At 41.3% G+C, this 23,389-nt stretch overlaps 2 protein-coding genes across 12 annotated transcripts in view; one reads left to right on the forward strand and one right to left on the reverse strand.

Annotated features, from left to right (window-relative positions):
* Positions 1–3,313: 3,313 nt before the first annotated feature.
* METTL6 (methyltransferase like 6) lies at positions 3,314–21,585 on the reverse strand. Of its 5 annotated transcripts, none has more exons than XM_040636832.1 (6): positions 21,571–21,585; positions 20,185–20,558; positions 19,316–19,450; positions 13,452–13,622; positions 7,236–7,377; positions 3,314–5,775 (listed from the first exon to the last, which is right to left on the reverse strand). In XM_040636832.1, the coding sequence occupies exons 2-6, from the start codon at positions 20,407–20,409 to the stop codon at positions 5,594–5,596; spliced, it is 855 nt and encodes a 284-aa protein (XP_040492766.1). In that variant the 5' UTR covers positions 20,410–20,558; positions 21,571–21,585; the 3' UTR covers positions 3,314–5,593. The 5 variants fall into 5 exon arrangements, with proteins under 5 accessions (XP_040492766.1, XP_008707081.1, XP_008707076.1 ...); XM_008708859.2 differs by lacking the exon at positions 21,571–21,585 and adding an exon at positions 21,074–21,439; XM_008708854.2 differs by lacking the exon at positions 21,571–21,585 and adding an exon at positions 20,997–21,439.
* A 58-nt stretch (positions 21,586–21,643) lies between these two features.
* The window catches only part of EAF1 (ELL associated factor 1), a 48,728-nt gene continuing 46,982 nt past the window's right edge, over positions 21,644–23,389 (forward strand). For all 7 annotated transcript variants that reach the window (XR_005836575.1, XR_005836574.1, XR_005836573.1 and 4 more), the window contains exon 1: positions 21,644–21,777. Coding sequence is in view for 4 of the 7 variants with exons in the window: in XM_040636829.1 (XP_040492763.1) it covers positions 21,675–21,777 (103 nt within the window). In the remaining 3 variants the exon portion in view is untranslated. The remainder of the gene's footprint in view (positions 21,778–23,389) is intronic.

The following is a 23,389-nucleotide window of genomic DNA, read 5'->3' on the forward strand; positions in this document are numbered from 1 at the left end:
CTCCCCATTTTAAAACATAAATGGAAAACCAAGGATCACCACACATCTGAGAAAAGCCCCTAAAAATAGAGACCAAAACAGGAAAGGAAAAAAAGAGAGAAAACAGTGTGATGGTTAATTAATTTATTTTTTAAAGATTTTATTTATTTAAAGAGAGAAAGAGAGTGGGGGTGGGGGGGCAGAGGGAGAGGGAGAGAGAGTCTTAAGCAGACTCTGCGCTAAGTGCAAAGCCCCAGGCGGGGATCAATCTCACAACCCTGAGATCAGGACCTGAGCCGAAACCAAGAATCCGACACTTCACTGATTATGTCACCCAGGCACCCCTGTGATGGTTAATTTAATGTGTCAATTTGACTGGACCTCAAAGTACCCAGATATCTGCTTAAGCATTATTTCTGGGGGTGTCTGTGAGGGCATTTCTGGATGAGATTGCTATTTCAGTCAGTAGATTGAGTCAAGTAGGTTGGCCTCCCCAACGTGGGTGGGCCTCACCCGGTTTGTTGAAGGCCCGAATAGAATAAAAGGCTGAGTAAGATGAGTTCTTTCTCTCTGCCTGTCTTGACTGGGGACATTGGTCTTGTCCTGCTTTCACACTCAGACTGGACTTCAACCACTGATAATCCTGCTTCTTAGGCCTTCAGGCTCAGGCTGGGGCTATACCACTTGCTCTTTTGAGTCTCCAGCTTGCCGACTGCAGATCTTACACTTCTCAGTCTTCATAAGTGTGGGGCCAATTCTTTACAGTAGCTCTCTCTCATAGTTGAGACTGGAGCAACACGGGTTTGAACTGCACAGGCTCATTTATATGCACATTTTTTATGGCACAGTGCTGTAAATATATTTTCTCTTTCCTATGATTTTCTTAACATTTTCTTTTCTCTAGCTTACTTTATCAAAAGAATACAGTACAGAATATGTTTAGGAATATAGTGTAGAACATACAAAGTATGTGTTAATTGTTCATTATCAGTAAGGCTTCTGGTCATCAGTAGGCTATTGGTAGTTAAGTTTTTGGGGAGTCAAAAGTTATTGCAGATTTTTGACTGCACAAGGGGTTGGTTCCCCTAACCCCTGTGTTGTTCAAGATATATACTGTATGTATATATCTCTATCACTCTCTATAAAACTGATTGTTTTTCTGGAAAACTCAGACCAATACACAGAGACTATGCAGGGAGATGAAAACCTAAATCACACGTCTAAGGAGAAAAATTAGAATTCAATTTTATTTTCTCTAATAAGAGAAATTAAATATTAAAGAATATGATTTTGTCAGATAGGGTTGAGTTTTGAAGGGCTACAAATCATTGTAATATCTAAGTTTTTTTGCCACCCCCTAAAGAACCAATTTTTGTGCCTTTGGGGACAATAGTGCCCCTGTGAACCTATGCCTTAGAGAGAGAGAAGACACTGCATCTACGAAGCAAGACTAAGTTGATATTTTTAAAATGAACATTGAAAGAATAAAAAAGCACTCTTGGAATTTAAAAATATGAAAGCAGAAATTAACAACTCAGTGGAAGGTTCTGACTGAATCAAATCTCCCAGAAAGCAAAACATGAAATAAGAGAGATGGTGGGAAAAGAGAGAATAGGTTGTAAAACTATACTATTGGTTCAGAAAGTTCAACATTTTAATGATTAGAGTTCCAGAAAGAGAACGGGCATGTGTATGTGCACGCACGTGTTGGTAGTTGTAAGGAATCATTATAAATAATTAATTAGAGTAAATTTCCCCAAACTGAGGGTTCTGCATCTCCAAATTCAGAGCAGGGCCAACGGAGGGCCCAGCCCAACAGATGAGAACCCTGCAATCTGAGTCACCTCACCATGACTCCAGAGCACTGAGAACAAAAAGAATATTCTAAGACACCTATTCTCTCTCTTGGGAGGTGTCCTCTAGCTCCTGGTGGGTAAGAATCTTAAAGGTTGAAATAGCATGTCTAGCAGATTTGTCACAAGGATTTTAGTTAACTTGTGAGTTCTGGAAAGGAGTTCTGAAGATGCTAGATTACATTTTTCCCCCTTAATGTAAAGGCAGTATATGCTCATTAGAGAAAACATGAACTTTTCAGAAACATACAAAGAAGAAAAAGTATCAGCTGTAATTAAACAACTCTGGTCAAATATTTTGACCATTTAAAACTGGTTCTTTCCTAGGTGGGTTCTTAAAAAATATTTCTACCTAAACTTTTATAATATTTATTATTAAATGTAAATGAAACCATTCTTCTCTACATTTTTATATTCCTGCTTACTTAATTTTATGAGCATTTTCTTATTATTTTTAATGACTGTACAATATTCTAATTTGATATAATTTATATAACCTATCTCCTATTTTTAGACATTTAAGCTGTTGTTGCCTTTACACTACTGTAAATAGCATTTTCATGAAAATGTTTGTATAAATACTTGTAATTATTTCCTTAAATTGGATTCCCAAACATGGGGTTACTGAATCAAAGATTATGTGGATTTATGAAATTTGGTACACAATGCTAACTTGTGTTCTAGACTTGCATTGTCCAATATGGTAGTCACTAGCCACATGTGGCTACATTTATATTTAAATGTCATTTTAAAATCAGTTCCTCTGTTGCACTGGCCACTAGCCTTAGTCCTTAGTAATCACATGTGGCTAGTGGTTACCATATTGGACAATGCAGCCGGAGATTATTTCCATCGTTTCAGAAAGTCCTAGTGGACAGTGTTGTTTTAGAGAAGCCATACTTTTTGTATCTCCATAATTGATCTCTCCATCGTTTCACCAGCATTAAGTATTACTGTTATTTTAAGTTTTATTCATTTGATGGGTGAAAGAAGGGAGTCTCGAGTAATTGTTTCTAATTAGAGCTGACTATCTTGTTACAAGTTGTATTTCCTCTAGGAATGACCTCATTTTGCTAGTCATGGTATTTTTCTAGATGTGCTTGGGAAGTTACCGTGAAGGAGCTGTGTCACGTTCTCATCTCCATGGCTATGCCCTACACCAGGGTCTATGATGCCTCTACTGGAAACTGTGGAAATATTCTTTCCAAGTGATGGTGACAGTTGACACCCTCAGGTTTTCCATAGCCTCTCTTCCTCTTTTTCTTTTCTCTGGTATTCGGAGTGTTTGTGTTTGCTGTCCTAGCTGTCGCACTTTGGCTTAGTGGAGATATGGTTGGGCTGCTTCCCTACCTCTCAAGAGTGTACCCACACTGTCCTCCCTCCCCACCCCTGTACTCCAGCCAGAGCGGACCCCACAACGCCCTGTTTCCAGTGGGTACTTACCAAACGTGTCTAACGAAATGCCACACGTGAAAAGGGCAGAAAAGTGAAAAGTAGCTAATTTTATTTTTAATGGAATATTTCAGAGGCAGAGCCTACTTAAGTTTATATTAAATATTTGCTTCCCAACAGCAAACATGGTCCCGCTCCACTCTCTCGATGCACATGATTTATTTCACAATTTTCCCTTCCTTGCTTGTTGACTACTGTGAAATAGGAAACCAAATGCTGTTAAAGATAACTATGAATAACGTGTGAGGCAAGCAAGTATCCAGGCTGCAGTCTCTTCTCCTGCTTTGCCTTAATCCCTAGCAACAGTAAAAATGAATCCATAGAACCATTCAGGGATGAGAGAGGGGTGGGGGCCTTGCAGACAGGCTCAGAGCCTAGTGCCTAAAACATTGCCCAAATTCAGATGAAAGCAAATACCTTCAGTAGGTAAAGTAGATGGAATGCTGGATAAAAGTATCCTTACTTCTTATTTCCACAGTGAGGCCAAAATTGATCTTACGAGATAAGGTTGACCTAGAAAACACATTTGTAAGCATTTTCCTTCCTTTTCAATGACAATAAAAATGGACATGCTAGAACGGAGATTAAAACCAGAGCAAAGGCCAATGGGCTTATTGAGCATCTAGCGCCACCTTGCGGTACAACATCCAAATCCCAGGCCCTCTCGAGAACCTCAAGATTAAAGACGACAGCCTTCTGGAAGACGAATTAGGATTTAATAATGGGAGAGGTTATTTTCTTGAGGAATACAAACTAACAGAAATAGCTAGCACTTGGCTGGCACTTTTTAGTAAGCAAAGCACTCCCAAGTGAATGACCTCATAGCGCTAGCAGCATACCTGGGCTGTAGGTCACAGGAGCTCAGCCTTAGATGTGAAAGCTGAGGCTCTATAAAGCTGGTGACTCGCGGGGAGGGGGGGGGGCGGTTAAAGTCCTGCACTCGAACCCAGATTTCCAAACTCCAAGTCACATGATACAATTTCATTAGCATTACTGTATGTAGTATAGACCAAAAACTCAAAGAAATACCTGTACTATATGGTACAGCATAGGATATATACTGTGTAGTATAATATATATACTAAACATAGCATATTTACTATACTATATAATATTATGGTCCTTATACTATTTTCTATAATACGGTTAACTGATACTCACTGCCTTTCTGGAGCTGTATTCTGTCTGTGAAGACAAGGCAATATTGGTGGATTCTTCATAGTCTATGATTCAATAAATGCTATTCAAGTTTTGCTACTGAACTGTGGCTTTGCTTTCCTGGGCCCCTGGGCACCCGACCTGTGGAAAACCCTGCTGCTGTACCGTCTTAACCTGGGATGCAATAATAAAGGTTTGCCTGGGGAGAATCAACAGGGGGACACAGAGGTAGTGGGACTAAAGCCTTGTTTTTATTATGCTTAGCCTTATTTTTGTTTCTTAATCCAATCCATTGGCTCATAGCTAAAACTCTGAAGGACTAGGTCATGTCACTCATTTAAGTAGATTTTAGAACCAACATTATTTTAAAGTGGGTCACTGAGAGGTTACCTTGCTCAGTGTCCAAGGTGGGTATGTCATTAGGCCAACTTCAAATATTCCAAGTGGAAACTCTGCAGCCCTTCCTTTATGGGGTAAGACTGTCCTTTATGGGGGACAGTCCATCCACTGTATTCCTGGAGAAAATGCATCGGGTGGATGGGAAGGACAAGTGATGGCATTCCTCTCTCTCCCTAGGGCAGTATGGCCAGGGCCTGGCTCAATTCGAGAGGGTCTCAAGAATTAGGCAGGGAGCCACGGTGGGTTCTTCAGTTATAGCAAAGGCTATTATTTGTGAAACACTGGTCTTGAAGAGGCACATAAATGAACTGAAGCAGAGAGAAATGGGCAAATGAGACACACTGGAAAGAGAACAAAAGAGAACAATCCTTCAGGCTAAGAATATATCTGGATGCGTTATTTTAGTCTATTTGGCCTCATTTTTCCACAGGGTTGCCTGACATGCTGCCTGGAGGCACACTTACAGAATCACAAGAGTGATGGCAAGGATCTCTTAAAGTGCTTATGCTTTCCCCTTCGTGGAATTTTAGTCAGACAGCACGGCTAAATTACACCATAAAACTTTCTTTACTTTTCAGGCCCGGTCATCTTATTTGCATTTCTATAATACACACACAGACACTTGCTACTTTTTTAATATAAAAATTATATATCCTCCTTTAAAAAAGTTAAACTATAAAAATATACAAAATGAAGAGTGACTTTAAATTTTCCTTTTTAAAGGGAGGCACAAATGGCAACCTCGTGAAAGGTCAGGACTTGTGACCTGGGCCCAGGGTCACGGGAGTTGGGTTCTTAGGACACTTTCGGAATTTGCTCTGAAGGAAAACTCTTGGAACGCACAGGCCTTCTTTTTTGTTCACCGTCTCACGAAACACATACTCATTCACCACTTCTTCATAACCTGTGTCCGTAAAGAGCCGAGCCAGGAATTCTGTAAAGCAAGCAGATCAACAATGCTCACCGTCTCGATCATACTACTACATTTGCTCTGCAGTGTAAAGAGGAGAGCCCGGGTGGGGGCGGTGCTGAAAAGGACTTTTTTTTACTATAACAGAAATTCCCATGCTAAAATTTATAGAAGGTTTCATTTTGGAAAGTAACACACTACTACTTCCCATCTTACACCCAAATAGAAACCTCCAACTAAATAATTTAATCAAAAAAGTTTTAAGGACAACCTGGAGTACGGCCACTTTAACCTCTTATTAGTAAGAGTAAGTCCCCAAATAGTAAAGTTTGAGTAAAAAGAAACACAATTCCAAACTGGGTATAATCATACAAAGTCTTCATGTGTCCAATGTGTTTATATCAAGCACCTCATCTATCCGAATGGGATGGAGGAACATCTGTGACCAGAGTGGGGAAAACCGTCACTTTTGGGTGATATGCCCTAAGGAAAATTTAACCTCAATGATTCATCACTACATGTTAAATGAAATAAACAGAATGGCTATGCAGCAAAAACAAAGACTCTTAGTAAGAGCGCCACTCCGCAGAATGTGCTCTGTCGCACTCTGCAGACATCACTGCATCTTCTCAATTATTCACAAGTGGCTGACTCAGAGCTCAGGAATCAGAAACATTAAAACAAATTTTTCATTTTACCAGACATTTCTATGACTTTAGTTTTAATGGTAATCACCCATTTTTTATTTCATTTTAAACCCCAAAGAATATTTCATTTCAAGACATATAAATGTTTGTAAAAATGGAGTTTAAGAAGATAATTATTTTATGGTCCAAATTACTACATAGGCTTAAAATACCTAGTATAAGACCAAAATAATGATCAGTGTTTAGATGTTTTTATCAAAATGACTTTTGAAAGACCCCTTTATAGCAAATGTGTGTACTTAACACCTTTACAAAGGTTTCTTGCCTTTGTGACCTGGGAAGGTTATCTCCAGGCATTATACATTCCTACTTGTGTGTGTGTTTTTAAATTTACTTTTTTTTTTTAAGTAATCTCTACACCCAACGTGGGGCTTCAACTCACGACCCTGAGATCGAGTTGCATGTTCTTCCGACTAAGCCAGCCAGGTGCCCCTGTCCTACTTGTTTTATTTGTGACTGAACAAAGTGAAGATCTTGATTTGCCCTCCCCCCTTTCCAGCACAGTTCCTAACAGAGTATACATGTGGCATGTCAGAGCCTATCCATTAACCCAGGCTCACTAACAAGACATTGTCATCAGAGGAGGCTTGTGAGCTTACCATGGTCAGAGCTGTGTCCCTGTCACCCCAGGTGCTGGATAAATGGTATGCACTGGAGATGGTCCCAGCCAGGACCTTGTGCATGTGTGCTCTGTGTTGCTGCCCCCACCCCCAACCAGTACCACAGTGATAATGCAAGCAAGTAAACAGAAATAAAAGCAGATTCCATTAACCTTACCATCAGTAAAAAAATATGATCTGGTTCCATCTTGTCTAGCATAAAAGTTTTCTCCAAGTTTGCTGCCAGCTTTAAATCTAAGCATGGCATGATCATACAGCCCATAGTCACGAAACAAGACGCTTTTGCCTGGTTTTAATACCTATGAAACAAAAGCAGGTGGCACTTGACATACTGACAGGTCAAATAAAACTTAAAATCTGATTGATTTAGGGATCAAAATAACTTATATTAGTGATAATTATGAAAAGAACCAGACTGAACCATCCAGAGTTTGAAGGAAAAAGGACCTCCTAATCAAAGGTATAGCAACACCATAGGGACCCATGCATTGGAGGGGTATTTCTCGAGCACTTACAAGGTCCAGGTCATATAATCAGAGGTCATATAATCAAAATGTTAATGTTTAAGAACATGCTTCTCTAAAGCATGTTCTCCCAACATTTTATTAGCCATCTCCTAGTATATGACCCTGCAGTCAAATTGTCTCTTGAAAAAAAAATGTCATTTTGTCTTCTTACTGCTTCTGGCTGGCTTTCCTCATTCTCAGTGTGGGGTGAGTGTGGGGGGAGACTGAGTGAGCCTCAGTGTGGGGTTCACTGTGCTACAATTCTGCACAGCTTGCCCACCCTGCTAATAATAGCTGATAGCACTCTGCAGTTTCTCAGACAGGAGGAAGGAGTGATTATCAGCCTCACGTGAAATGAGGAAACTGACACTAGGTAAGTGATTTGTCCACGATTCACACATCGCCACTAAGTGGGAGAGTCAAGACTCACATGTGGGTCAAAAGGCAGCATATTGTAGAGTCAGAGACATCTGTTCGCCCTGGACCTGGACAGGGGTAGGGGGAGGTGTTATTCCAATTCCACTCACACTACTAACAAGAAAGAGAGGCTATGGGGGGATGGGTAACTGAGTATTCTTCCCTTGTGCTATGCTTCTTAGTAGAAGATCCTCAGGACAGTGCAGTGGTGTAGGGAAGGGGATCCCTTCAGGCCCAGCTGGGAGTCCCTCACTAAAGCCTTTCAGAGATAGGTGTCACAGAGTAAGTGTCTCAAAACCTGGGAGGTGGCATCAGCAGGGTGTGGGTATAACCGCCTCTATCTTTCAAAGCAAACAGCATATGCTTTTCAGAATGAAAAGAAAGTGGCACACACTGTGACATTTGCTTTTTATGTGAGAATTCTTACAAACTGCATTAACACTACCAAATAAGAGTGGACTTTAAAGGGGGACACTAATTTTATTAAATCTTATTCTGATTCATCACATCAGTAAGATGATTTTTAAGACATGACACATACTATTACAACAGATTTTTGACGCAGTTTGACGTACTTCCTCTTCTGAATAGAGTATGAAAGATTATCCCTAATACTTCCAAGTGTGCTGCAGATTTTCTGACTTAGTAAACACGAGCATGCATTTTAAATATTGTCCATAAAGAGCCTCTTGGAGAAATACATCCTACCTTAGCTTAGTCTGAAATGCTAAGTTTTAAAAAATGTGAATAATTGCAAAGAAAATTCTGAAAAATTTAACTTACATGAAAAAGACTGATTCTTAATCATAGGAGGAAGGAAGGGCAACATGGGACAGGAGAAAGAACACTCACTCAGGAATTTGAAAACCTTGATTCACACCCCAGTTCTTCCGTAACTAGCTGAACAACCTCGAGCAAGTAATTTCATCCCTGTGTTTTCTTTTCTGTAAAATAGTAAGTTCGATACTAATGCCTCCGTTGATCCTGGCACTGTATAGCTAACCGGGCATTTCTCACCGTTACGTTCTTTCACTCACCAAACAACTCCAAGAAGTAGGGTAGGGTAGATCTATTATACCCACTTTACAGCGAGTAAGGCTCAGAGTAAAAGTGACTTGCCTGAGGTTTCAAGGCAAGTTAAGTTGGTGGCACTGGCAGACAAGTACCCAGGTCTTCTGATGACAAATTTTGTCTATTTTCACATCAACATTCTATTCCAAAAATGAGGGAATTCAACCTTAAGGCTGTCTTTCAGCTTAAACTTGCGTAGTTTAAAACATTCTCTAGCGTTAACATCCTACAGTAATCACATCTACCTTACGACAGCTTATTTCTGTGGTTGTTCAAACAAGGCTTCAGAGCTGCCCAAAGACTGTCTTATTATCGTTGGAGGCTGAGAGATAACTTCTCCTTCTGGTAATTTCCTGATGAAGCACATGATTTCAACTCAACCACTCAGTTACTATGTATGAGGCCGAGCCAGCAATCCACTATTACTGTGAACTTTTTCCAGATCAGCAGAAAAAAGATTTCTATTAGGGGGGAAAAATAGAAAGGATCGCTGAAATGGAATTTGTTACTAAAGAAAGGTTAGAACGGGGGCCAAGTGTGAACTGAGACAGCTCAACTCAATTAAAAAAATATATATATAACATTTCATTACTATTAAAATACAGAGAGTGTATTCTACGTTTCCATTTAAGTCAAGAATAGGCATATCCTCATCAATACTTGACTTTGTCAGACTTCTTAATTTTGATAATCTCACGGTGTCTCACTGGGGTTCTATTTTATATTTCCTGGGTTAGTGAGGTTATCTTTTCATGTGTGTGTTCTCTTCAATAAAATGACTACTCATGTCTGCCATTCTTCTGTTCATCTGCTTGTCTTTCTTACACACGAATTCCTCACATATTCTGGATACTGATCTTTTCATCAGTTCTACAGACTTTAAATTTTTAAATTCCTTTGTATTATATTATCTTTTGAAGAACAGAAACTCCTACTTTTATTATAATCATCTTAATGCTTAGAATGCTTTGGGTCTTGAAAAAGTTTTCACCACTCAGAGGTCATAAAGATTCTTTCCTGTATTTTCTTCTTTTGTCTTTCCTATTTAAGTCTTCAATTCACCTCAGAATGATTTTTGTAGAGGATGTGAGGAGGACAATTTCACTCTTGCCTGCATGGACACTTGGTGGTCCCAGCAGCACCCACTCAACAGTCCTTCTTTCCCCAGTGATCTTCATTATCACCTCCATCATACAGCAAATTTCCATTTATGCATGGCTCGATTTTTAAGCTATCACATTCAATTTGTCTGTCCCTCTGCCAATACCATTCTGTCTTAATTACTGTAGCAGTAAGTCCTTATATCTGGTAGGGTATAAATTTCTCCCAACTCATTCTCCTTCAGGAGTGTTTTGACCCTTTGTTCTTTTATGTAAACTTAGAATCAGTTTGTCAATTTCTTCAGGGGGGAAAAAAAAACACCCTACCAAAAAACCCCTAAATAACCAAACAAAAAAATAAATAAAATGTATAATATTAAATGGAAAAGTAAAATTGCACAATGCATGTTACTCTTTTTTAGGTGTATAGCTCAGTGACATTTTAAGTATATTACATTCATCTTATACTTCTGTAGTCTTTGAATACTTTTTAATTAGACAATTACATTATCTGCAAATAGTGAGTTTTGTCTCTCATCCTTATTTTTTTCCCCATCTTTTTTTTCCCCTTGTCTTTTTGAGCTGATTAGGACCTCCAGTGTAATGCTGAAAAGAAGTACTGAAGTAAGCACTTTCATTCCCATAAAGTTCTAGATACTCCTTATTCTGTCCCTGTCTCCTACTTCTCCCCAATCCCTGAAACCCTACATCAGGGAAATCACTGGTATCCACCTCTTCTGAATGTTCTTCAGATTCTTGTGCTAACAGACCGTCCCCTAAGGACACAATTTTCCCTGCAACCTCTCAAGCCAGGGCTGTGTTCTCTCCACTCACCCTTGTACCACTGGGCTTGGAGATGAGGTTGGTGTCCTGCCTGCTCTCACCACTACTTTCTTGTGTATTCTTTTTCCTCCCTAAACTTACACCTAGCCCTGACTCTCTTATCATCAGATTATATCATCTGCTATCCTTTAATGCTACTGTCATCTATTAGTTCCAGGGTCATTTCCCTATTTAATGATTGAATGTATCTTCTGGTTTATTCTCCTATCCTTAATACTACTCCATTCTTAGTTCTGAGCAATTTCACAATATGCGGATTGTCCTTCCAAATATGCTGGCCTCTTAATGACTTGAGCTTCTCTCTTCCAAGATCTTGTCCTCCACCCTCCTGGACTACTCACTCCCATGATAATGTCCCCGAGTCTTGTCAAGAGCAAAAAGTATAGTGGGGGAATGGGATAGACCGGTGATGGGTAGTAAGGAGGGCACGTATTGCATGCTGCACTGGGTGTTATACACAACTAATGAATCATCGAGCCTTACATCGGAAACCGAGGATGTACTGTATGGTGACTAACATAATATAATAAAAAATCATTAAAAAAAAAAAAAAAGAGCAAAAAGTATAACCCCTCCAGTCTCTCAATGTTATACAAGTCACCCTAGCCACTCGCCCCATCTTTCCAGCTCTCTCTAGTTTCCCATCTTTAATCTAATCATCATTTGCCCTCACCTGGACCTTCAAATCAGGTGATCCTACCTTCTCTTCCCTGATGCCCTCTCTTCCCTCTTCACCCAGCTTGAGTTCCACGCCCATTTGTGGGGACATGCTGGGTTCTCATCTGCTCACATACCATGGGCAGGGAAAGGGGAAGTAAGGAGGAAAAAAAACCTTACAAAACCTCACAAGCAGAGAGCTGAAACTAACATGGCAATACCTGAATTTCTTAAAAAACATTTAAAACACCTACTTTTTCAACTTGCTGACTGCTCTTTTCTCCCTTTATAAAGCAGGCTGATTGAGGCCCCTGACTCACTGTACAGGGAAGGCTTACAGGCTTTCTAGACTGTGTGCCTTTGCACTTAAGTGGCCCCCAGGTGAGCTGTGTGCTTACCACAGGTCACCTGTGTTGGTTCCCAAACTTGCTTATGCCAGCTGTACTTAGATTTAGAATTATATATGAGTACATAAACAATGCAATATGCAAAAAATGAGCACTTTTGTTTTCTAAAAGTACATTCGATACTTGATAAAGCAGCACTGAACAAACTGCTATTTAATTAGGTGTGGGAGAAGCAAGGGTAAGTCTGGGTAAAAATATTAAAGAATCTGCCCTCACATTACTTTCCAATTGTTTTTAAGTCTCTGCTCCACTTTTAAGCTTTTTATTTATTTATTTGAGAGAGCGAGCGAGCCAGTCAGTACGAGCAGGGGGAGGGGCAGAGGGAGAAGCAGACTGTCTGTTAAGCAGGGAACCCAACTCAGGGCTCGATCCCAGGACCCAGGGATCACAAACTGAGCCGAAGGCAGACACTTAACCAACTGAGCCACCCAGGAGCCCTTCACTCCACTTCTAAAGAAACCAAAACTCTACTGTATATGTGGTTCATGTAAGAAAAATGATAAACAGCCCCCTACTCAAAGAAAAGGACATGGCTCTATATGAAAGAGTAACGAATGAATATTAACATATTTTAAGTTATAATAAAATGTTTAAGGTAAGAATGTACCTTTTTTACAATTTAATTTAGTTGATTTTTAAATGAATCAACACTGTTGCCATAGATGTAAGAGAAATTCTACTACAGTTTACAAAGCAGCCTCATTCATGATCTCACCTGCATCTCCTAGTAACTCTGAGAGACCCCATTTTACAGCCAAGGAAACTGATGCCCAAGGAAGAAGGTGAGATGATACGTCTTGAGTCACATGACATCAGAGTGTCTCTTTACTTCCTGAGTGCTACAGCAGCCTCCTGATGGCCAGAGCAGTTGGGCTCTTCCCATTCTAGTAACAACAATGGCTGACTTCTAAAGAGCACTTACCATGTTCTAGGCATCGTGCTAAGCACTTTATACATATTTCATATATTTCATACAACCTAGTATCTCAATATTCTATAGGTAATGAAACTGAGGCTCAGGGAGGTAAAGGAACTCGTTTAAGCAGGAAAGCCAGGTGCTTCTTGACCACCGAACCATACTCTCCCCTCACTTTCCAGCAGGGAATATCTGCATGTTATTCCATGTACAGAGCCCAGATAATTGCAGAATCGTCCTTGCTCCAAGGCTGGCCAAGGTCTAAAGAGCAGTGATGGCTACCAGAAAAATCAGAATTTAGGGTGAATGTTTTAAAAGTAGGAGAACCCCTTTCCATACACTGACTACAGAGCCTACCCTAGTGAGAATGAGACTCTGCGAATCTAGACATGAGCCTCAGAAGGGAGGTAAGCAAAAAGATCAGGATGTCCAACCTCTAGGCTCCAAATCACTAACCTGGTAAATATTTTGTAAGACAAGGTGCATCTTATCAGGGTGAACAGCAGACAGTACAAATATCAACATGACAACATCCACAGACTCTGGGGGCACATGTTCCAGAAGGTCATCTTTGGTTAGGTCACACTGGAACACCTTGCATCTTTCTGTGTCATATAAAGGATTTTGCTAGGGAAGGGGGAAAAAAGAAAAAAGAACTTTAATACACCATCCGTGTTGACACACATAGAAAAATTCAGCATCAAAAGGAGATCCAATGGAAAAAATAAAAGGAGATCCTATTTCCACTTGTGCACTGCTGCACAAAAATCAAAGATCACTTTGTTACTGGGTGAAACTGGGTGATGCAGCATTTGTACACTAAAGCATGCACTATTCAATACTGCTAGGAGGAGCAAGAGTTCATTTTAACAAATCATCTTTAACTAAGGAGACAACACAAGCTATCACATATTCAAAGCGGAGCATTCTAGAAGTATATATTTCTAAAGGGATGATAAAACTGACCTATACTTCCTTAATCCTCTCCTTTGAATCACCTATTACAAGTCTAAATCCTCTGGGAAGTCCTTCCAAATCCACTCATGGAGATGCTCCCACAGTTCTTTGGGGCATACTTTCCCTTGAGGCAGCAAGCTAAGTAAACCTAATTTTTCTTCTTTTTTTTTTTTTTGCCACAAGTGTGTTCCTGTACATGGTGGATGGTGGGTTTAAGAGCATTACAAGAAAAGATAATGTATAAGAGTATCATAAAGAAAGAGTATCATAAAGTATAAGGCATTATAAGAGCATTATAAAAAATATTAATCTCGGGGCGCCTGGGTGGCTCAGTGGTTAAGAGTCTGCCTTCGGCTCAGGTAATGATCCCAGGACCCTGGGATCGAGCCCCACACCAGGCTCCCTGCTCAGCAGGAAGCCTGCTTCTCCCTCTTCTACTCCCCCTGCTGGTGTTCCCTCTCTCGCTGTGTCTCTCTCTCTGTCCAATAAATAAAATCTTTAAAAAATAAAAAAAAATAAAAAATATTAATCTCTTCTGTAGTATAAATAAGGACTCGAATAAACACAGACACAAAAGTACTGGGTGGGGAGACTCAATATTGAAATGTCAATTCCACCCATAATTCCACTTCTAAATCCAACGCGATCTCAAGAGAATCCCAATGGATTTCTAGAAATCCATGGACAAGGCAAATTTAATTCATCTGGAAGCAAAAATCTTTAGGAATAGCCAAATCAATTTTTAAATTGAAGAACAATGAAGGTACACTGCTGACATCAAACCATATTACAAAATGTAGTACTAAAACAATGAGGTTTGAGAATGGGGACAAATAAATCCCTGAGACAGAACGGAGTCCCCGAAACAGACCCCCTCTATATAGAGGAATTTAGTATTGCATATGACAAAGATGACAAGTATATCAAAAAACCATAGATAATAAAGGTGACAATTATCAAGGAAGAAAAATGAATTTCTTATTCGATTTATTGTGTTTGAACAACTAGTTCTATACTTACGTTAAAGGATGATTGGTTACCCTGATGAATTAAAAGTCTTCTAGTTTTAGTTCTAAGATGTAGAGGTATAAAAGTGTAGCTCCCATTCTTTTTAAATTTTTTTTGTCAGAGAGAGAGAGGACAAGCACGGGAAGTGGCAGGCACAGGGAGAAGCAGGCTCCCCTCTGATCAAGGAGTCTGATGTGGGACTCAATCCCAAGACCTGGGGATCATGACCTGAGCTGAAGGCCGACGTCCAACCAACTAAGTCACCCAGGTGTCCCAGCTCCCATTTTTATAATAAGAAAACAGATGGAGAGACAGCAAAGTAATGACTTTTTTGGGAACCCATCAAAGAACCACCAGCCATCCCAAAATATGGCGATAGACAGACAAGTGCCTTCCGGGAGAGAACAGGATCTAAGCATTTGCTTACTTGAGGCAGAAGCCTCCAGACTGGAAAGATAAAACTAGAAATTTGATAAACTGCTGGAGACTGAGTGTGGATGTTATAGTGTGAAGCCCCTGGGGGCTGAAGAAACAGGGGTGTTCCCATTCTTTTGTAGGTATTTCCTCTAGGAACATCATGGAGCTCTCACAGACAGGACGGTGCTCCATCTTGTTGCTGGCCTTTCTCATCTCTTTTAAGGAAGAAAAGATTTAAAATGCAGGGGAAAGGCCATCTGAGGCCTACAGCCTTAGGCTACTGGTGGAATACCACTGCCACTGGGGGAAGGAAATTACTCTGCTCAGACCTAGTTTTAATCTTTTTTTTAAAATTTTATTTATTTTTTTAGTAATCTCCACACCCAATGTGGGGCTCAAACTCACAACCCCAGGATCAGGAGCTGTATGCTCTTCTGACTGAGCCAGCCAGGTGCCCCAAACCTAGTCTTAATCTGAAGGGAGAATGGCATCTACCCCAGAAAGGAGGACACTGGTATATACCTCCTGAGGGAGGGAAGGGAGAGAAAAGCTCTAGTCCTGGAGCAGCCGAAATACTTGTGAAGACCACACTCCTGAGGCACAGGCCCACTATACAGTTCAGAAACTGAGAATCAGAACATGAGGTAACAATCCCTTCTCCCGCATCTTACCAACAAGTGTCCAGTGCTAATAACAACAGTGGACTGCAGCTGGGAAAGCTGCAAGAGATAGGCTCTTTACAAGGAACAGTACAAAGAGAAGACCCAAAGCCAAAAAAGGAGACATGAACCAACTCACCAGAGAAGTCTAGTCTCTGGTGTCCATAGCAACAATAAGCCTCACAGGTAACTACAGCAACAGATTTCAAACACAGCTCAACTCCTGCCTAGATTATTACAAATCCTTATTACCTCAGTATCCACTGCTCTATATAACATATCCGCCATTCAGCAAAAAACTACAAGGCATAGAAAAAGGTAAGAAAAAACAGTCTGAAGAGACAAAAGCAATCATCAGAACCAGACTCAAATACGACATAGATCCAGAAACTAAAGTTTGGGCGTTTAAAATAATTGTGATTAAAGGCTCTAATGAAAAAGACAAAATTCAAGATCAGATAGGTAATTTCAGCAGAGAAACAGAAACTACAAAAAGAATCAACTAGACATTCTAAAAACAAGAAACATAGTAACAAAAAGAAGGATGCTTCTGAAAGACTCATCAAAGTTTACTGCTTTAGAAGGAATCCATGAACTTCATGATAGGATGAAAGAAATTATACAAACTGAAAATGCAAAGAGAAAAAAAGTTAAAAAAAAAAAAAAACACCACCCAAAACACCATCCAAGAGCTGTGGGACAATAGTAAATAGGATAACATATATGTAATTGGAATCTCAGAAGAAGAGAGAACAGAGCTGAAGAAATAATGGCCCAAATTTTCCCAGATTAATTAAAAAACTTAATAACCAAAACTTAAAAAAAATATACAGGCAGTTACGGAACTCCTAAACAAGACATAAAACCTTAGAACCTTGAAAAGATTAATAAATCTGCACATAATTTAAATTTTGTCAAAAGACAATACCATAAATGCTAATTAGAAATGTTTGCAAAAAATCTAACAGAATATTCAGAGTACACCCTAAAGATAAGAAAATGACAAAAAAATGGGCAAAGGTTATGAACAGACAATTCATACCATAATGCAAAAACTCCACCTGAGGGTTCTTTTGTGTTTTATTTACTACTTAATCCCCTAAAACTGGCACATATGAGGCTCTCCATAAACATATCTGGAATAAAGGAACTCACAACCACAAGAAAAACTAGTGCTTATTTACATTTATAAGGAATAAACATTAAAATATGGAATATTACTTTTTGCACATAAGATTGGGAGATAAAAAAGACTGATATCAAATGGGGAGGGCAGGACACCTGAATTACTCAGCTGGTTAAGCATCTGCCCCCGGCTCAGGTTATGATCTCAGGGTCCTGGGGTTGAGCTCCATTCCCCTCCCCACAACTCCCTGCTCAGTGGGGAGCCTGCTTCTTCTCCACCTCCCTGTCCCCCACCACTTGTGCGTGCACGCTTTCTGTCAAAATCTTAAAAAAAAAAAATGGTGAGGGCATAGACAGAATGGTAGCTATACATTAAAATTTATATATTAAATTAAAAAATATATATATGAAATATTAAAATTTAAATGCTTTCTTTCCAAGGAATTCTCCTATCACCATAGAGAAAAGTATACACACGTGTTTTGGGGAGCAGTGTGTAATGCTGATTAACCCTATTTATAAGAGTAAAAAATTAGAAGTGATTTAAACAAATATCAACAGGGTGATTGTTAAGTGTGGTAATCCCTCCTATAGACTACTACAACAGATAAAATATGGTAGACCTACACGTACTAAGATAAACTCTGTAAGATACGACGCGGAGTGAAGAAAGCGAGTTATAGTACAATGTAGTTATAGTACTATGTTATGTTACTATTATAGTTCTATCAAAAACACTTCTAGGGGAGCCTGGGTGGCTCAGTTGGTTGAGTGTCCAACTCTTTGATTTTGGCTCAGGTCATGATCTTGGGGGGTCGTGGGATCAGTACCACACCCAGCTCCATGCTCAGTATGGAGTCAGCTTGCCCCTCTCCTTCCCTGTCTGCCTCTGCCAGCACCCCCCGCACACTTTCTTTCTCTCCAAAATAAGTACATAAACAAAATCTTTAAAAACAACAACAACAAAACTTCTAATGGACGCTAAAACGGTTAAAGGTTGATGGAAAATTGGGTATTTGCCAAAGTATCGCCCACATATTTGCTAATGGCAAAAGGTAAATATTTGTACCCCTTAAGAGGGTACATCTTAGGTAGGAATTAGGTAGTTTACTACCTTAACCCAGTGATCAAAACTAAAGCTAGCAACACTTATAGTGAGGTTACCAGACATTAATGCCTCTGGACAGGATGCAGTATCACAGATACAACATCACTTATTATGGTATTTTTGCCAAAAATATTTTACCTGATTTAAATCTAACTTCCAGTTTACAGGAAACACAGCGGATAAAGAAACAAGCTGAACGATGACATGAATAAACAATCAGACCAATTTGGAATGTGGGGCCACATTATAAGAAAACAGCTTGCTCTTCAAAAACTCAATGCCAGTGGGGAAAAGGTCAAGGGGAAGGGCAGAAATGTTTTAGGCTAAGGTACATTAGGAAGTACAAGATGTAGTCCTTGATGAAATACGGCCATAAAAGACACCTGGGACTATTTAAGTAAATCTGAATCTGTACTGGGTATTAATGACATTAGGGGATTACAGTTACTTTTGTTAGATATAATAAGTGTATCGCAGTCATAAAGGAAAAACCCTTATTTTTTTTTTTTAATATGTAGGACGACATATTTAGGAGGGAAGTGTTTTGCAGGAGCGTCTGGGTGGCTCAGTCAGTTAGGCATCCAACTCTTGATTTCAGCTCAGATCATGATCCGGGGTCGTTGAGATAAAGCGCCTTGTAGTGCTCTGCACTCAGCACAGCATCTGCTCAAGCAGCTCTTTCTCTCCCTGTCTCCCTCCCCACACTTGAGCGTGTGTGTGCTTCCTCTCTAAATAAATAAATAAGTAAAATCTTTAAAATAGCTCAGCAAAGAAATAAGTCTACAAAACAAATGTGGCGAAATGCTGGCAATCAGTAAATCTGGGTCTAAGTATCTGGGTGTCATTTTGGTAATTCTTTCTACTTTTCTGAATAAAGCTGTTTTTGTGGGTACTATATATGTATGCAAACGGGAAAAACAGACTCATGGTGATCACAGCTGGCTGGCTTCAAAGAGAGGACTGGAATTAGGCAAATGGGTAGAGAGGGCAAGTCAGAGAACTCTAAGAAAATAGCAACACAATAGAATATATGATGGAGCACTAACCTTGACATATTCAACTGCTCTTGGAGAAAAATCACAGGCATAGGCAAAGATATTCAGATCTTCTTCTAAAAGTGGGAATAAACAGTTCCCAACACCACAGCCAGCTTCAAGTATAGTCAATTTTTCATCTTCAAACTGAGGAAAGAGAACCCAAAGTCATACTATGCTACATCTGGATCATAGAAAAAGAAAGCAAACTACAAGAATACCTCTCAAAACGAGAGAGACAAGGTCTCTACCCCCAGGGAGCCGACAATAAACAAGTGAACTGATAACCTAAAGCTGATACAGACATCTCACTTGTGGTCATCCAAGACTGGGTAGTTTGGTATGGTGAAAACACAGCATAATGGCTAAGAAAATAGGCTCTGGGACTAAATTGCTTACACTCAAATCCGGACTCCTCCCGTCACCTGTGTTCTGTCACTGAACAAATTACTGAAAATAGCTTGGTTCCTCACTTTTACCAGCAGATGGGGATAATCATGATGCCTACCTCAACAGTGTTATTATAAGGCTTAAATTACAGAACACATTTAAAGTTCTAGAAAAGGGTCATGTAAAGTGTTCATCATCTTTATTATGAAGCTGCATCTGTCACTGAAGTCACCCAGTATGAAATTAATATTTACGACTTTCAGACTGGGTTTAAGAAATAGAAAATCTCTACTAAAGCTCGCTTTCCTATGGATTATATAACCCAGGAACTGCTAAAACTACTTGAAACCAAACAGTGTATTTCTAAGGAACAAAGCATTCTGACAGGCTTCGTAAAGTTTCTACCTCACATTCCCCACAGGAATGCAATAAACACTCCTCTTCGCATTTTAAATGAAAAACAACTCACATAAGGTACAATATTAGTTTACCTCTCTACATGATTTGAGCTCCTCAAACTCTCTGGTGGTCCAGTGTCTATCTTTGAAGAAGTTAGTACTATTTCTTTTGTAAAAAAGGTCCCAGTTCTTCTGAGCCTCTTTTTCCAGTTTTTGCTGCTTAAAATCAGACACCAAAGCTTGATCTCTTTTCAGTTTCTCCTGTTCTTCAGAGCTGAGAATCCTTGCTTGCAGCCCTTTCCTTTGCAAAGAAGCCATCTCCTAAATTGATGCTAATATATTTAACAATGCTGAAGATAACCCATCCCTGAATAAGCTGAGGAATCCAAGCTGATACTGCAGACATAGGCACGATTTTTCAGATGTGGTTTCTCAGGCTGGGTTCAAGCCTCAGGCAGTACTAGGCGCTTTGCAGGAAAAAGGAGGAGATTCCGGTTAGTGCTTCTAGAAGTTTTTAAGACGCTGGATTAGTGGTTCTAGAACAGTTCTTTCACCAAACAGTTCAATTCACCGTTTACTAGATGCGACTCTCCACAAAACTGGCCCGCTACACAAGAGGTTGGTCACAAAGACCAAGACATAGGCCCTACCTTCAGAGGGCTTACATGCAGTGGCCAGCACTCTCAGGCATCAAACTCCTAGTTCATACCAGAACAAGTCAACTATTATATCGGTTTAGTTCAGAAAAAGGACACGCCCAAGAACTGACTGCGAAACCTTAGGGAGAAAACACTCATCAATTTTCGGGGCCCGTGAAAGGGGCGACTTATAACACCACGAGAGCTCCCTGAACTGGCGATGGGTGGTCAAGTCGGGTCATCACTTCCCAAAGATCAGAGACTCACTTTGGGGGGGTGGGATTAGGAGCTAAGTCCTGCGGCTTGAGTCTCTGAGCGCACTCCCAAGAAACTGTCTCACGAACCAGAGGGGGCGTCTCTTTCCAGGGGCTGAGGCTCTTGCTTCTCCATTAACGCGTGAAGGAGAAGAGGCCAATGACACGCAGGGAAGGATCCGTCGGGCTCAGGGCGCTCGAGAGCTAGGCCGCCTCGGCCGCTAGGGCCTGCGGACAGCCGGCCACACCAGCCCTCAGGCCCATGTTCATCTGGATCGCCGCGCTCGGGCTCACCGTCGTCACTTCTTACTGATCACCTGGACGGGTAGGGCCGGACGCAGCCCTCAGTCCGGCCCCGGCCTCGGAAGCCGAGTCGGGGAGCCGCCGCGCGGGGACACACCGGCCTCGCGGACCTCTCCCGGCGGAAACCTTTGCCATGGTACCGCCCCCGCCACTTCCGCCACGAACCCAGAGGTCCCTCCCCGACGCCGGAACTCTCGCGGCCCTGCTTCCGCGCAGTCCTCCCCTACCGCGCCGCGGAGGAGAGGATCTGCTTCCGGCCCCGGGTGGGCGCCGGTTGGGCTCACCGAGCGCTCCAGGGAGCGTAGTTCCCCCGGACGCCGGCGCGGGAAGCTCGGGCCGCGGCCGTGCCAGAAGAGTGCAGGTCCAGGCGCGAGGCTCGTGCGGGGCCATGAACGGGACCGCGAACCCGCTGCTGGACCGCGAGGAGCACTGTTTGCGGCTCGGGGAGAGCTTCGAGAAGCGGCCGCGGGCCTCTTTCCACACCATTCGCTGTAAGCCAGCGCTCCCCTCTGTTCCCTTCGGCCCCTGCGCCCGCTTCTTAACCAACCCGTCTCCTTCCTCTTCCCTCGGCTCTCCAAGACCCAGGAACCCCTGCCTACGTCAGCTCCCTTCTCTCTTACCCCAGATCCTCCGGGACCTCGGCCCCCCCCTTTTCCCAACTCACTCCCAAACCAAACCCTTCGCCACTCCCAACTATTCTTCTGTCTTGTGACCCCAAATACTTCCTCAGAAGGCTATTGGCCCCTTTCTTTTTCATCCGCCCACCCAGCCCTTCCTTATGCGAAACTTACCCCTCTTTATTACGGAAAGACTGTGACCCCATGTCAGACTCCAGTTCTCCCTCTAATCCATCCCCCTTTCTGATGACCCTGCAGGGTCCTCCACGTTTAAAGGACTCTTCCCGTTTGCCCATGAGCCTCATCGACTCCCTCCTATTCCATTCTTTTCCTCTCTGTCTCCCTTAGCCTTCTTTCCTCGTTCCTCATTGTTCTGGTCACCCCGAGTCTGCGCTTCATCCCCTCGGCAGCCAGAGAATTCGCATCCTCTGTGCGTTCCATCAGTCTTTCCCCTCCAGCTTTCCGTGCCTCGTTTGACTCCGCTGCCTTTTGAGGTCACCTGTACTACCCAGACTTTAACTCAGTCCCAAGTGCCATGTGGGTGAAGAATAAAATTAGAATTCGTGAGCCTGGAATAAATTAAAGCTTGAGCTATGTTTGGAGGCAGAGAAGAGGAGGCATGAAGAATGTCCAAATAGTCATTATGCGGGACCGTCCTTTTCTGCATGATTACAGACTCTGCCTTTTGAGGGAGGGCACGTCCGCTCTATGTCCTGGGTAAAGTTTTGGCTGTTAGGAATGGGCTGAGGGAGCATCCCTCTGTGATTCACAAGCTCCTGGTTTCCCGTCTTGGAGTGCTAATGCTGGTTAAGACTTGTTTTTGTCTAAGGAGCTAATAAATGTGACTCAACACATTGGAAGAGGGCGTGTTAGATAATGACGTTCCATCATTCTGTGGTCACTTGCCATACCATTACTGTGTCTCCTACTGACAGCAGATTGGCTCTTTTGGAGGATATTGGGAATGTGATAAGAGCATCATTTCCTGAGCAGTTTCCTAAGTTGATGGTTTAATAGCGTGAAGGGCAATGTGGAATTTGGGACGCTTCACATCCGCACCCGATCTGCAGTTTGAGGCCAGTGTATGTCAGAATGGAGTAAGATGGCTGTTCACGTTGTACTTCAGCAGCAGTTGGGGGATATGGGCAGGATTAACCTTTGGAGGTACAGTTCAACCATCTGCTCTGTACTTTCACAAGAGTATTTTTGTTAAACCTATGGAACATGAGTGTGGCAAATCCTAATTTTGAGTTTTATGCAAAATGAAATCAGCTTATGTGGTACTGTGGCCTTTCATGTTGCATATAGGGTTTAACCATTGCAGAATCTTATTAATATGCTCTGTCGCTTTTGATCCTGTACACAACAACCCTGATAAAACACCTTATGGATGAGAAGGCATTAATTTTCATCTGTCACTTGGGAGAAGGGAGTATCTTTGCTTGATAAAATGGTATATGAATTTTAGCTTTTTTATTCTTCAAAA

The sequence above is a fragment of the Ursus maritimus genome, unplaced genomic scaffold, assembly GCF_017311325.1.
Source record: "Ursus maritimus isolate PB19 unplaced genomic scaffold, ASM1731132v1 scaffold_20, whole genome shotgun sequence".
In the NCBI taxonomy this organism is placed as follows: Eukaryota; Metazoa; Chordata; class Mammalia; order Carnivora; family Ursidae; genus Ursus; species Ursus maritimus.

Excerpts from the sequence above, each read along its gene's own strand:
- METTL6 (XM_040636832.1), bottom strand. The coding sequence starts at position 20,409 with ATGGCTTCTTTGCAAAGGAAAGGGCTGCAAGCAAGGATTCTCAGCTCT. Across the intron at positions 19,451-20,184 it reads AGCTCAAATCATGTAGAGAG|TTTGAAGATGAAAAATTGAC; the intron begins GTAAACTAATAT and ends CTCTTTCCTCAG. Across the intron at positions 13,623-19,315 it reads GAGCAGTTGAATATGTCAAG|CAAAATCCTTTATATGACAC; the intron begins GTTAGTGCTCCA and ends CCCCTTCCCTAG.